The 15,736-nt window shown below is 39.2% G+C and overlaps 1 protein-coding gene across 1 annotated transcript in view; it reads right to left on the reverse strand.

Annotated features, from left to right (window-relative positions):
* PCOLCE2 (procollagen C-endopeptidase enhancer 2) overlaps positions 1-15,736 on the reverse strand; it is a 71,306-nt gene that overhangs the window by 17,711 nt on the left and 37,859 nt on the right. Inside the window, exons 3-5 of the mRNA XM_034996287.1 lie at positions 11,251-11,506; positions 6,808-6,932; positions 3,415-3,551 (exon numbers count right to left, since the gene is read on the reverse strand). Coding sequence (XP_034852178.1) covers positions 3,415-3,551; positions 6,808-6,932; positions 11,251-11,506 — 518 coding nt within the window. The remainder of the gene's footprint in view (positions 1-3,414; positions 3,552-6,807; positions 6,933-11,250; positions 11,507-15,736) is intronic.

Genomic DNA, 15,736 nt, shown 5'->3' on the forward strand with positions numbered 1-15,736 from the left:
TTCCTTTGGAATGAACTTTTTTCTCATTTCATGTTTTCTCTCCACTGTTTTGGAAGTTAAAGACTCTAATGGTTGCCCTAAATTTAACATCCACATTTACTTTAGCATATTACACAGCTTAATATCTTCACCCTATTCCTCAACAACACAGGAGCCCGCAAGTCCTTCAGCTCTTAGGACCAGGATCTTCGCTCAGTGTTTCCTCCTGTAGTTCAGTTCTTTATTCAGTGACTGCTACCTTTCTGCCTGAAGTACAGAATATGAAGTTTCTTTAGTTAGCGTCTATTGGTAGAAAACTCTCTCAGCTCTTGTTTAACTGAAAAGGTCTTTTAATTCTTTTATTCACAAACAAGTATTTTCCTGAGTAAATAATTCTAAAATACATGCAGGAATGGGTATATTAATATACCCCCCAAAAGTTTGTATTTTTAAAAAGATATTATTTTCATAGCAACTAAAAATATAAAATACTCAAAAATAAATCTCATAATTGTGTATAAGGCCTTAATAGAGAAAATTATAAGACCTCATTCAAAGGTATTTTAAAAGACCTCAATAAATGGAGCTATATACTTTCTCATGAATGGGAAGAATTAGTGTGATTTAAAAATAACAAAATTGGTTTTTCATTAAACATGACAGCCTGATTCTAAAATGTTTTGCTTAGGATTTATTGAGTTCTTGAATTTAATAATTGGTATCTGTCATTTATATTGGAAAAACTCAGCTATTATTTCTTCAAACATTAAATTTCTTACATTCTCTATTTTTTTCTTATGGAACTCCAATTAAATGTATATTAGATCCTTGCACTCTAGCCTCTATGGCTCTTACCCTCTTTTTTATATTTTTCATGTATTGTCTTTTTATGTTATATTCCACGTAATTACTTCACAACTCTTTCCCAGTTCCCTAATCCTCTTTGGAGCTATGTCTTATCAGCTATTTAACACATGTATTCAGTTTCTTGTTTAAATTATCACATGACTCATAACTGACTGAGCCACCCAGGCGTCCCAGAAACTTTAAATTCTTGACTACAGTTTTTTTGTACAGTCAGGTAGTATAAATTCTAACCTCAAACTCACATGTGGACTGGTTTTTAGTTAGGAATTCTCATGAGAGACTACCTTTTCTTCCCTTTACCAAACAGCCAATTTCCTTACTATCTCCCTTGGGGAGGAGGAGAATGAGTTCAGTCACATTGGTGTCACTTTCTATGGGTGCCTTCTTTATGTTCTGGTCTTTGATCCAGTCTCGTCCCTTGCCCGGACCCTGAGCTCTGTCTCCTATCTCTAAGCCTGGTCTGTTGCAAATGAAGTTCTAGGTTACTAAGAACTGGCACATGTCCTGAAGGAAGCTGCCACCTGCAAGTACTTATTTATCCTTTTGGATTTGGGATTCTCAACATTTTTGACCTCTGATGAGTTGTCTTATTTTTTGCCAACTGAGCAATGTTTACAAATTTTTTTTAACTTAGGAACACTGTTTGGTGTTTATCCCTGTACGATTTTAAAGGCTAGGAAATGAAACTTGAAAAAAAATTTTAAAATATTTGAATATAAAGAGGAGAGACATGGCAGAAAAAGCTACAGCAGGATAGAGTCAAGAAAGGGTTCCTTTTTTTTCTTCTGCATTCAGGAAAACTTAAATTTATAGGTTATGGGAAAGAAAGAAAAAAGGAAGCAGAGGTAAAAGATGGAAACGATGGAGAAAAAGAAGAGGACTATTGGATAGAGGGAAGTTTCAAGCAAGAAAGGGAGGAGGTCAGAAGGACATAGATGAAAAGATTGGCTTTGAATAGAGCAGGGTGTGGTAGGCTGAAGAGTGACCCCCCAAGATGTCCACATTCCAATCCTCGGAGCTGGTCAATATGCTACCTTATGTGCAAAGGGACTGTGCAGGTGTGATCAAGTTAAGGGTCTTGAGAAGGGGAGAGTATCCTGGATTGTCTAGGTGGGCCCGAAATGTAACCACAGGTGTCCTTAGAAGACAGAGGCTTGACTCCAGAAGAGGAGAGGTAATACGAGCACAGAAGCAGAGGCAGGAGGGATGTGCTTTGCAGATGGAGGAGGGGACCACAGCCAAAACATGCAGCAGCTTCTTGAACCTGCAATAGGCATGGAAACGGATTCTCCCCTCAGAGCTTCCAGAAGGAAACAGCCCTGCTGACAGCTTGACTTTAGCTCAGTGAAAGTGAGTTCAGACTTCTGACCTCCAGAAGTGTAAGAGAATAAATGTGTTGTTTTAAACCACTTGGTTTTGTGGTAATTTGTTACAGCAGCAGCAGGAAAAGAAAACAGAAGGAACACCTTCGCTGACAACTTAGAAATGGGCCTTTCTCTAACACATTCAGCTGGAGAGTCAAATTTGGGTTTGGTAATGTTCGAATTTTAACCAACTTGTATGTATTAAAAATTTTTAATATTATCAAACAATCCAAATGAATTTAAATTGAAAAATGCCTTGCTTTACCTCAAATGCATCTACGGGAATCATAGATACGCATGTAAAATCAAGGGATGCACATAATCTAATTATGTTTAAGCAACAGAGTAGAGAGGGTATTTAAATTGGCATAATGGTGAGTTGGACAGCAAGCTGTAGTAATTTCCTTTTTTTTTAAAGATTTTTTTTTAAATAATCTCTACACCCAACATGGAGCTCAAAGTTAAAACCCTGAGGTCAAGAGTTGCAAGCTCCACCCACTAAGCAAGCCAGATGCCCCACGCTGTAGTAATTTCCCTAGTGTTGTATGTGAAGGCATGAAATATCCTGCCCCCAAATACAGTCTTGCATTGCACCAGTACAGAATAGAGGAATTCAGCAACTTGCCCAACGTCACATAGCTTGTGAGTGGCAGAGCTCTTAGCTCCATAAATGTTTGTCGATAAATACACGGTGCCTTTCAGGCTCACCGAGCACAAGTTTGAGCAACAATGTGAGGAAAGGCACAAAGCCCCAAAAGGTCCAGGACAGGTCTCTGATCAGGTAAAATCATCTGGGTCTGTCATGAGTGTCCAGGTTTCCTTGTCTGGATCTCCAAATTTTAGCCCCTGCTTTTTTCTCAGAACTTCCCCCTTTCCACTCTGATGCTTGAGCTCACCTTTGTAAGGCAGTGACGTATCCAGGTATCTGGCTAGCATCTGACTCTGGGGCATCACGAACTCTGCTTCTGTTATCTGTTTGCCTGTCGAGGTCTTGCTACAGACTCATTAATGTCACCTCACTCTCTGGGTTGGCGACTCTTTGTGCTAGTGCTCTATGGGACTCTACTGCCATGGAACCCAAGGATTTGTGAAGAAAACAACAACAGCACAGAATCTTCCAGAAAATAAAATGTAACTGGGCAATTGAATAAAAAAGAAGTTTAGAGCCACTAAAACATTAGGGAAATAAAACAGCACTACTTACGCAGGTGGACTATCGCCACAATACTTGCCGATTCTTTTAGCGTCATTGACTTCTCCACCATTGAACACAGCCACAAAATCGTATCGGCAATAGTTATCACGCTCAACATCAAACTTCTCAAATTTTAATTCTATAAGCTTTAGAGAAAGCACAACATTAGAAACATCAAGATAGCCCTGAGGAATAAGCTCATACGGGAGTCTTCCTCTCCCCAGATCTGTAGGATTTTCCTTAGTAAAGAATGCATTCATTCTGTCTGAATTGTTTCTTGTTGTTTTCATATTTCTTCTGTAGTTAACAAAACTGTGGTATTCTTTATTTTTAATAATTTCAAAAGACTATCCTTAGTTAAGAACTTAAATTTAAGAGATCTGTTCACCTACAGTTACAAATGTATGGGAACACCATGTAACCCTAACAACCTACCTTAAGACCATAATTGGATACGTGTTGGAGTGGGAAGTAGAGGTATATACCAACTTCATTCTTCTCTGAGATGTGTTGAGGTGTGGTGTATGTGTTACGTGCTTGGGTAGGTGAGGTGGTGGATAGAGTTGTTCCTCTTTCGAGGGAAGGAGAATGACATTCTTATCACATGTAAGCAGGCAAATTCCTTAGGACCAGAGATTCAGGAAGTGGGGACTGACTGCGAGTCGTCTTGAAGTATGTTTGAAAAGTGTGCCTACTGAGTTGAGGACAGACTATTTGGTGATGTGGTTGATTTCTGAAGAGGTTGCATGAAAGCACTGATAAACAAAGTCAGTGTTAGATTTCTTAAGGATTTCTTTATTTTTTTGCACTAGTACCAATAATAGTGTCCTAAGTTATTCAAGTTAATAGGAAGTTTTGGTTTAATAGGCAATCATTCCCCTCACAAGCAGATTTTTCCAGAGCACCTCCAATGTGTGAATCAAAGGAAATCACGCTGGGTTCATAAATACCCATGGACCCAGAGAGCTGGTCCCTACTTTTGCTGGGCAGCAGGTGGGCAGGCAAGGCAACCCTCCCTGCTGCTTAGGGAAGATAATGGGCATTAATTCCTGTTAGAACAGGCCCTAGTTATTAGCTAAAGAAGACTGTGATCACACACAGTAATTGGATGAAGATGGTAACAGCAACAGCATCACAGAGGGACCAAAGATAAATTTTGGCTTTGAACATAATTGCCACATATCTATGTAGTTACCCACCTTTAAAAAGTCAGCACCAGTTATGGGTGAATAACAGCTTATTCATATTTAGCACTGCTTTAAATTATATTGAAATAGTTCCTCTTTGGGTTCAATAACTGCTCACCATTTAATAATAAAATGCTTTCCAGATTATTAAAAATTGGCTGAACTTTCTCTACTTAGAAATTAGTCACATAACAACTTTTGGAGGGAAGATTAAAAAATAAGTAAATAAATAGGAGAATAAAGGGAAAAGCTATGATTTAAAAAATGAAGGTAAGTTGTTGGCAGAAGAAAATGCTCATAGATTTGCATAGAAATTACTTAGGACTGGGCGCCTGGGTGGCTCAGTTGGTTAAGCAACTGCCTTCGGCTCAGGTCATGATCCTGGAGTCCCGGGATCGAGTCCCACATCAGGCTCCCTGCTGAGCAGGGAGTCTGCTTCTCCCTCTGACTCTCTTTCCTCTCATGCTCTCTCTCTCATTCTCTCTCTCTCAAATAAATAAATAAAAAATCTAAAAAAAAAAAAAAAAAAAGAAATTACTTAGGACTTAATCTTCCCATTATGTTCTTCTTCTTTGACAGTGCTTCCAGTGATTTCATTACAACAATGACTAAAAACTACTTGGCTGAAGCCAAAAATCACATTAGGAAAATGTGTTTAAGTTTAAATAATCAAAGAGATGAACACTGGAAAAAAGATGCTGAATTGTAATCTGCAAGGATAATTAAGCTGAAATTATTTGGGCTAATTAATATATTTTCCAAATGTCACAGAGACAAATGACCAGTACAATCTCAAGAACTATATAATGGCTTAAATGCTGTTATTTTAAACTATTAAAAATTCAATAAATGTGTAGAATCTTTCATCATTAAGTAAATGACCATATTTTTGTTCTTAAAAATAAAACTGGGTTTGGGGATTATGATCAAAGTGTGTGTGTGTGTGTGTGTGTTCAAATCACTAACTTGAATGGTGTATTTGCTTGAATAATTTTCCATTTAAAAATCAATATATGGCAAACAGTATTTGTGTAAGTGATACAAAAGATCAGTTCAGAAAAATTTTTTAAAGATTTATTTATTGGGCGCCTGGGTGGCTCAGTTGGTTAAGCGACTGCCTTCGGCTCAGGTCATGATCCTGGAGTCCCTGGATCGAGTCCCGCATCGGGCTCCCTGCTTGGCGGGGAGTCTGCTTCTCCCTCTGACCCTCCCCCCTCTCATGTTCTCTCTCTCTCAAATAAATAAATAAAATCTTAAAAAAAAAAAAAGATTTATTTATTTTAGAGAGAGTGTGTGCACACACGAGTCGGGGGAAGGGGCAGAGAGACAGAAGCAGACTCCCTGCTGAGTGGGGAGTCCGACACCTCGATCCCAGGACCCTGAGATCATGACCTGAGCCAAAATCAAGAGTGGGTCGCTTCACCAACTGAGCCACCCAGGTGTCCTAGAAAAGTTTTTTTTTAAACAGTATTGTAATGCTCACACTCTAATGTTTGAGTACAGTCTGTAGTGTTTGTAACAATAATAATTTTTTAAAAGTTATTTTCCAAAGTCCACAAAGTAGGAGTGGTCTATCCCCATGCTACGTTTCGTCCTGCAATTCATATCTGAAAGTGGTTCCCAGAAATGGTAAAATTTCACATAACCACAAACTAATAGGCACTGGAAAATCAGACCCTCTCTGTTGATTGTTTTACAGCAATGAATAAAGTTATTTGTGGGGAACCTGCACAAATTTTATGTTAAACAACAACCAAAAAAATACCCACAAAGCAGATTAGTTTTCAGACTCGTTCTTTGAGGGGAAGATGTGGTGTGTTTGCATCAACTTCGTCCAGGTGAAGCTGTCACAATGCATTTGCCACGTGAACAAATGGTAACCTAAAGCCTACATATACTTGGGGATTCCAATCGTCCCACACTCGGTCACTGCTGTTTATAACATCTTCCACGGGGTTCAACAATCTCACAGGGATTTGTTTACTATTTGTACTGAAATTTGAAAATTGTATTTATATACTAGGAAATTAAATGCAGGACTTTTGCAAGTCAAATAGGGCAAAAGTAATTTCAATCTGGGTCTTTGTTTGAAGAGATACGTGTGTCCAGCAGGGCCTTCCTCATCCTGCATGCTACGCTCTTGAGAGACGGGCCCCTCGCACCACCTAGGCAATTCACACATGCATGCCTTCTTCATGTTTTTAGGGAATCTTACCTGATTCTTTGGGGCTACAATGTGCCACACACAAGTGACTCCTGCAGGGTAATCTCGGTCTGGCCAGTTGGGGGTTTTAAAAGAGCCAGAAGGTCTTTCAAGGCGTCCTCCACAATACTGATCTCCTGAAGTTTTTAAGTATGGAAAAAAAATCCAAGTTTATATCCTGCTACAGGTTATGGCAGTGCTACCATAAGGAGACTGGGCATTTGGAATATTGGTAATAATACAGTAAATAAAGGCAATGGCAGAAGCTCTTAAAATTTTTTCTTAAAATACGGTTACACAGCCTCTTACATTCCCCCACCCGCCACACACACTGAAGATCTCTATTACTTAACATATCACATCAGCACAAGAGAGCATAGGAGTGGAGTCAGGGCTATAGCTTCTTTTCTTTCTTTCTTTCCTTTGGTCAAGTAAAGACAAAACATTTGGGCATGAACGCATTCAGAAATCATGCTGGCTCAACAAATTACATAGATTTTAAAGAACCCTCAAGGCAGAGGTATTTATTAATAGGATTAAAACGCATGCCCACGGACAAAATTTGAATTAGTTGGCAGAGAAAAATCTCATTACCAGAAAACTCTATATGCTACACATCTTTAATAATTTTTAAGAATAATTTTTGTCTGTAAAAACAGTGTTTATAAATTTTCAGCAATACTAGAAGAGCATCAAGAAGAAAAAGAAAATTACCCCAAATTCAACCACCTAAAACTAACCACAACTAATATTTGAGAAACATCATTTCAGACATTCCATGCATATGTACTGATAGGTCAACAGGAGTAATTTTAGAACGTATTTTAATACAAAGTTCTAATTTAATTTTATTTGAATTTAACTAACAGAAAAACTGAATTGAAACTAAGGGAACTAATAAACTTCAAATTAAATATTTCTTTGACACAGAAGATAATCATTCTTAAAAGGCATCTCTAAGAAAACACATTATAAAAATTGAGGTTGGATAATTTCTGAAACTTTATTCGCGGAAAATTTCAAGCAGATACAAAGTAAATAGAATAATAGTATAAGCTTCTATGCATCCAATAATTAATTTCAACAATTTTATCATCATTCTACTGTTCTTTTTATTAATACCACTATCCAATCCCTACCACCTGCTTCATTATTATTATTATTATTTTACAGATTTCAAAGGTAAATTCATTCACTGTGAAATGCACAAATCTTAGCTGTACTAATTTGAAAAATTAATCCCCTTATGTAAGCCACACTCCTGTGACCATACAGAATCCATTTCCCACCAAACTCCTGTACCCCTTCCCAGTCAGTCTGCCAACTCTCCACACCACTTTTCTGAAAAATTTCACCTTAGATTAGTTTTATTCTACACCTTCATATACATGGAATCATGTATTGTGGACTCTTCTGCGTCTGGCTTCCCTTGCTTGTTAGCACAATGTCTGAGATGCATTCATACTGCCGTGCAGGTTGGTAGTTTGTTCTTTTACTCTGCTCTGTGATTCTGGTGTGTGGAAACACAATGTGTCTACCTCTTCCTCTGTTGGATGTTTCTGGTTTGGGCTATTGTAAATGAAGGTGCCGTGAACTGTTTTGTACAAATCTCTTTGTGGACAAGCATTTTCATTTTTCTTGCACAAATACCCAGAAAAGCAATTCCTGGGCCGAGAATGGATGTAGATGTTTAACTTCAGAAGAAACTATGAAAGATTTTCCTCTCGAGGCTGTAGAATTTTATACCTCTCCAGGTACAAGCACTTTGGTCATAGCACATCCTTGCCATCATTTGATGATGTCAGTTGGTTTAGCCAATCTGGTGGGTTTGTAACGGTATCCCAATGTGGTTTTAGTTTGCATTACCTTGTTAACAAAGGATACTGAGCAGTTTTTCATGTACTTATTAATCATTCATGTATCTTCCTTTGTGAAGTGTCTGTTCAAGTGTTTGCCCATGTTCATATTTATTGGGATCTTTATTAACTTTAATAATGTGTGCATGGTACGTATTTTCCCATCTTTTTACATTCAACCTAGTTTGTATTTCAAGTGCTTTCTTGTGGACAATGTATAGTTAGGCCTTGCTTTGTAAACTGTTCTAATAATCTCTGTTTTCTAACTGGAGTATTTAATCCTTGGCAATCAATGTATTTATTGATATGCTTGGGTTTGGTGCGCCATTGGCTACTTTGCTCTATTTGTCTCACCTTTCTCTTGTTTCATCTGTTTTTCCTTTCCTGCCTTCTTTGGGTTAGTTGAAAAATTTTAGTATTCTGTTTTAACCTTTTGGCTTTTAGCTATAACTCTTGCATTTTTAATGGGTACTCTAGGGATTACAGTGTGCATCTTTAATTTATCACAATCTGCTTAGAGTTACTATTGTATTTCTTCACGTATTGTGTGTGTGTGTGTGTGTGTATGCAACAGTAAAGTTCCATTTACCTCTCCTTAACCTCTACCTCTGTTCTATTATTGTCATATATATTCTATCATACATTCCATATTCCACAATACAGTGTTAAAGGGTTTTTTTTTTGGTCCTGTTTTGAACAGATACATGTAAAGAAATTAAGAACATGAAATAACATATAGTCTTTTATATTTACCATTTCCAGTGGCCTCCAATCCTTCCATTACGTTCGTGTGACCCTGTGGGGCCATCTCCCTTCAACTTGAGGAACTTCCTTTAATATTTCTCGGGATGCAAGAAATGTCTTTCATTCACTTTCATTTCTGAAGACTGGCTATAGAATTCTGGGTTGATAGTTTTACTCCAGCACTTTAAGAATGCTGTTCTTAGATTCTAATTAAAAGAAAGCCATCCTTCACACCATTGTTCCCTTGTACGTGACTTGATTTTCATCCCGTTGATTTTAAGATTTTCTCTTTATATTTAGATTTCTGTGATTTTGATGTTCCTCAGTGTGGCTTTATTTTTATTTATCCTGGTTGGGGTTTGTTCATCTTCTTGGCTCTATAAATTGATGTTCTTCATTGAATCTGGGCAGCTTCAAGCCGTTATTTCTCCAGACATTTTCCCTGCACTACTCTCCGTCTCTTGTGGGATACAAATTACACTCGTGAGACCACTTGATATTGCCTCACTGGTCTCTCAGGCTCTTTTCCTTTCATCTTTTTCCTCCGGGTTCTTCAGATTGGCTCATTTCTATTCGGATCCACCGACTCTTCTGCCATCTCCAATCTGCTTGTAAGCCCACCAGGTATATTATTAAATTTCAGATTCTGTATCTTTCAGTTCTAGAATTACTCTTTTATTCTTTTTTTATAGTTTATAGTTTTATAGTTCTGTTTCTCTTCTGAAATTCTCAACCTGTTTACTTACTATACATCTATTTCTCTTTAAGTCCTTAGACAGTTACAATAGTTGCTTTAAGTGCTTGTCTGCTAACTGCCACATCTGAGTTATCTTGGGATCAGTTTTTATTGACCTTTTTTCTTGAATACAGATACACTTTTCTGGTTTTATCACATGACGATACTGGATATTATGAATGACACATTACAGAGACTCTAGATTCTGTTGTGTTCCATAGAAAAAGGATTTGTGTTCTAGCAGGCATTTCACTTGCCTAGGCTCAATCAAGCTCAAAGTCATCTCCCTGGCCGTGGGCAACAGCTGTAATCTCTGTTCACTTTCATCCCTTCAGCTGCTGCTTTTGTGCCAGGCCAACTAGACTCTCCTCTGCATACGTAGAGTTTGGCTGTCAACCAAAGATCTAGGTGGCTTTTATCTGTATATTTTGTGCCTCAATTCCTCTGTAGCTCCCAGCCAGCATTTCCTCCCAAATGTCTGGCTGCTCTGTCAGCCCCAGATCCTGTCCCCTGACATCTCAAACCAAAATGCTGCACAACAGCTCGAAGCAAGAGCAGATTAGGAAATGCCCGCAAGCAAAAGTCTCCAAATTTAACAGATCTGGCCCACTGCAGTTATCTCTTCAGGGGAGAGGTTTCTACCCATGGGTACTCATATGTACCAACATGAAAACACTCCAACACATAGTTTTAAGTGAAAAAAAAAAAAAAAAGTTGTGAAACAATGTGAATGTATGATCCCACTTAGATTTTTAAAAAGCTACTGAAGTATATACATATGAGTGTAGATAGAAAGGTATGGGAACCATAAGATGGGACTATAATGGAGTGAAGGGGTATGTGTATATGTGTATGTAAGCTTCGCATTTTTATTCCAGGAATTTCTATATTTGAATTTTGGTAAGAATCACATGGCTTTAAAAAAAAAGAGACTTGTTGGAATGGTCTCTTGGTAGTTAGGTGGCATTTATTAGCTCCGTTTGAGGAGAACTGCTCTTCAACTTTAGGTTAAAGGAGTAAACACATATAAAGTGCCTGGGATAGAGCCTAACACACAGGAGGCATCCAATAACTGTGAGCCTGATTACTGCTGTGACTGCCATTATGTGGAAACGGTACCTCTTTCATTTGGTTCAGCAGCAGAGAACATGGCCATGAAGCCATTCCCAGCTGTGTTGGCATCGGAAATCATCTGCACCATCATCTTGTTACCACTGGACACAAGGGCTCCAGGCCGGAACGTGCCACAGAAGCGCCCGATACGCTGGCCGTTGGCGTGACCACTGTACACATCCACAAAGTCGTAACGGCACAGATTGTCACTCTCGAGGTCTATGAATCGGAAATTCAGAACTACCACTTTGCCCTCGGGAACCTGGAGAGAAAAGCACCAATTGGAAAACCATGTCATGGAAACAGTATCTGAAGTCTTCCCATCGAGCCAATTACTGAAGTGAGCAGATAAAAAGTGTAATACCCAAGATGATGCTTTTCTTCCCTCAAATCTGAACTCAGGAAAGGTTTTCTACCATAATGAATTCCTAATAAAATGGAAGTATTTATTGTCCCACAATTCATGAGGGTACACAATCTTATCCCTAGGGAGTTTATCTCAACAAAGTTGCAAAATGTTGAGTCAGTCTTATTAATTGGTAAATCATTGCTTATAAAGAATACCAGTCCTGACTGGACCTTAGCACACATTTGCAAACTGTAAAACACCACGGCACCCACAGATAGTGCTTGACAAAGAAACATCTGAAATATCATTCTTCACAAATAATACAACAGAATAATCTCAGTATGTAGAATGCTTCTATGAAGTTTCAACTGAAGGGATTGTTTGGCAACTGTGCAGTTAATTTATAGATAATTCAGTTTGGGTCCTGAAAAATCCAGATCAACTATTTATACTGATTAGGCTGAGTAATTACTGAATCATCTCTTCTCAGAGTCACTGAGTTTTTGTTTCCCACGTGAAAACTTTATATACTTATATACTTCAAGGCAACCTTGAAACACAAGGCGCTGATGAAGAAAATGAGTTTTCATTTTCTCATACAACTTTCTTCACCATAATTTCCTCCATATAATTCTTAATGTTTCCTTCCTTGTTCCCTGAACAGGTAGAAGAAATGGCTACAAAAGCATTCAGCAGGATTCTAACAAAAGCCCCATTTCATTTCCAGTTCACACCTTCTTTTAATTTATTCATTCAAGTATTTGGTCATAAAGTCTCGCAATCAGATTCGTTTTACCTTTTCAACTACATGAGATCTCCACTGAATGGCATAAGAATTTCATTTTACAGATGACAAAAAGTCAGTGATTTAAAAGACAAAACAAACCCACAACCACCAACAGTGGTTGGTTTATAGTCATCTTAAGTAATTATCTCATACTCAAGGGTCAACAGATGCTTTAACATAAACATGGCTTTCCACGTTGGTGAGTTCAGGGCCATAAATTTTTTTTTCTGTGATAAGAAGCAGTGTTTCCAGTGCTATTTGCCTTTTTTGTCAAAGACATACACACCCCATGGCAAAAACTGTAGAGCAAGAGTCTCAAAAGGATATTTTGGCTTGGTCATGGCTATATTCTAATTGCTAGGGGCTTAAATAGCGTGAGTATTAGAAGTTCCAAAGCCACAGTCTGTGAAGCTGATAGCAGAAATTGCAATTTAATTTTTAAACATTCTCACTGAGATAGCTCTTGGAGAACTCCTCTGGGCTTTTTTGTTGTATTTATTTTTTTGCATGCAATCTCTAGTTAGCCTGTGATCAGAAAATTACAAAAATGTGATGCCACATCTGTAATCTTAAATATAAGCAGTCTATCAATCACTGAAAAATTTCCAGCCAAAACAAAACACCATTCTGAGCTATATTAATTTAATGTTGATTGTCCTTGCAAGAAGAGTGACTGTGTAAATGTGTAGATAAACTGTGTGGAGGGTAGTTCAAAGCTCTGAGGCTCTTCCACCCACAGAGTAAAAAAGGGAAGAGGTAGAAGGATTCACCCCTGGGGCACTCTGATGTCATCAGGTCTTCCAGATACGGTCAAACCAAGGTAGGGACTGAGTCAGGAAGTAGGACGCAATCAGAAGGGTGTGGTACCCAGAAGCCAAGTGAAAAGAGTGTGTTCAAGGAGGAAGAACTAGTCAGCCGAGTCAGGTGTGGCTGCTGAGCAAAGGAAGATGACTGAGAGCGGGCCACTGGGCTTATCAACCAGAGGTCACTGGTGACTCTGACAAAGCTGTTTTGGTGAGGCAGCAGGGATAAAGCCCGGCAAGAGAAGGATCAAGAGAAAATGGGTGAGAGGAATAGGGACAAGTTTTTCAAGGAGCTTTGCTGGAAAGACGAACAGAGTAATTTGTGGGTAGCTGGAAGAGGGGGTGGGGGTCAAGGCAGGATAATTAAAATGGGCTCTATTAAGGTTCGTTTGCATGCCAATGGGAATAATCCCACAGGGAGGGCAAAATTGATAAAGTAGGAGAGAGGGAGAGATGCTGGAGAATGTCATTGGGTAGGCAAGGGAAGATTTGCTCTAAGGCACAGATGCGGGGGGGGGGGGGGGTCCAGCCTTAGAAAGGAGTATGGACCATTGTGCCTACTGAGAGGAGGGAAGGCAGGGGCAGGTGGGGTTGTAGTGAGGCTGTGAGAGCAGATGAAATTTTTCTTTTGTGAAAGAGAAAACAAGGTCAGCAGCAGCAAACATGGATGTGAGAGGAGCTATCAGGAGTCTTGAGAACAGAGGAGAGGTGTGTAAACGGATTAAGGAAGTATAGCAGGAGTGTCAGGAGTGCTGAGGGCCCACTTGAGGTACATAAACTAAAAGTGGGACCGCTCTGCATGGGGGGAGTGGGCTAAGTTTGCCAAGCAAGGACTATGAAGAGAGAGCCAAGAGAGTTGAGGATGTAGGCAGAGGAGTGACCATAATGATGGACCATGGACTCTAAGCTGGGTAAGGACAGAAATCTCGAATCAGTGGGGTGAGGACAGTAACCTAGACTGTGGGGGAGCCAGGATAATGCAGTGGAAGTGGGTGGCAGAGGAACAATGGAGTCGGGGGGAGCTGCAAAACCCAACAGGATCCTCCATGTAGATACTGAAATTACTATGAATTATGACAAGGATGAGTGTTGAAGACAGTGACAGCAAGCCAGGGGCTAAAATTTACAAGAACTGAGGAAAACTGCCCTGGGGTCTTTCTGCAACAAGATAAGCAAAGAGGGGCAAGGAGGGCAGTCTTGTTTCACTGGTAAGTTCTCAGTTCTTTGGCACTAAGAAAGTTCTGTTGATTCCTTTCTGTGGTCAAGCTGGATACTCATTTCCAATGGGATAAATCGGCATATGTTCAGCACTAGGAACGAGGTTCCATCACTGAAATTTTGAACACCTGTTGATCCCAACAACATCCCCAGGCAAAAACTCTTTGGAAGGAAGGATGCAGAGATCGATACCAGTTGTGGGTCTACCGTAACCAGATACAAATACCATCTTGCACTGAAGGCCAAGAGCAATCTATTGCAGGGGAGATGCATACTGCAGGAAACCCTTTCAAGACAACACAACAGTTGTTATTCATTTTAATGTGAGTAATCAAGATTATCTGGTGCCCTGGGATGTGAACTTTGCTTAGAGTTCCTAGACAGTCACTCTCAAGGACTTTGTAAAGCATATTCTCCAAAGGTGACCCCTCCACTTGAAGAATCTACAGTCTTTACTCTCAATTTTTCTTTGTTAAGGATATTAAAAGAAAAAAAAAATATATATATATAAAGATAGAGTAATATAACAAACACCTAGGTACCAGCCATCCAGAATTAATTATTGTTAACATTTTGTCAACACATTTTTAATGTCTCCTTTACTAAAATAAATCATTTTCAAATAAAATGAGGTTTATCGTCCCCATCCCAGGCCCCATTTTCCCCTTTCTCAGAAGCAACCATTGTCATAATTTTAGTGGGTTTCCTTCTGTGCCATTCAAAATACTTTTATATAAATGTGTATGTATTCACGCAAAATACACAGTCGTGTTTTTGTGCCTGTTTTAAAAATTAATGAAAATGGCGGGCGCCTGGGTGGCTCAGTTGGTTAAGCGACTGCCTTCGGCTCAGGTCATGATCCTGGAGTCCCGGGATCGAGTCCCGCATCGGGCTCCCTGCTCAGCAGGGAGTCTGCTTCTCCCTCTGACCCTCCCCCCTCTCATGCTTTCTCTCTATCTCATTCTCTCTCTCAAATAAATAAATATAATCTTTAAAAAAAAAAAATTAATGAAAATGGCATAATGCTGTACATATTCTCCAGCTTGGGCATCCTTCAGTTTTCTGGGTGAGGAAGAAAAGAAGGGGGAGAAATAAAAATAAAAACAAAAACACACAGGGGGCACCTGGATGGCTCATTTGGTTAAGCGGCCAACTCTTGATTTTGGCTCAGGTCATGATATCGGGGTCCTGGGATCGAGCCCTGCATCAGGCTCCACGCTCAGTGCGGAGTCTGCTTAAGGATTCTCTCCCTCTCCCTCTGCCCCTTCCCTTGCTCATGCTCGCAGAGAGAAAGAAAGAAAGAAAGAAAGAAAGAAAGAAAGAAAGAAAGAAAGA

Source organism: Mirounga leonina, unplaced genomic scaffold, assembly GCF_011800145.1.
Source record: "Mirounga leonina isolate KUSES-001 unplaced genomic scaffold, KU_Mleo_1.0 Mir_115, whole genome shotgun sequence".
NCBI lineage: Eukaryota > Metazoa > Chordata > Mammalia > Carnivora > Phocidae > Mirounga > Mirounga leonina.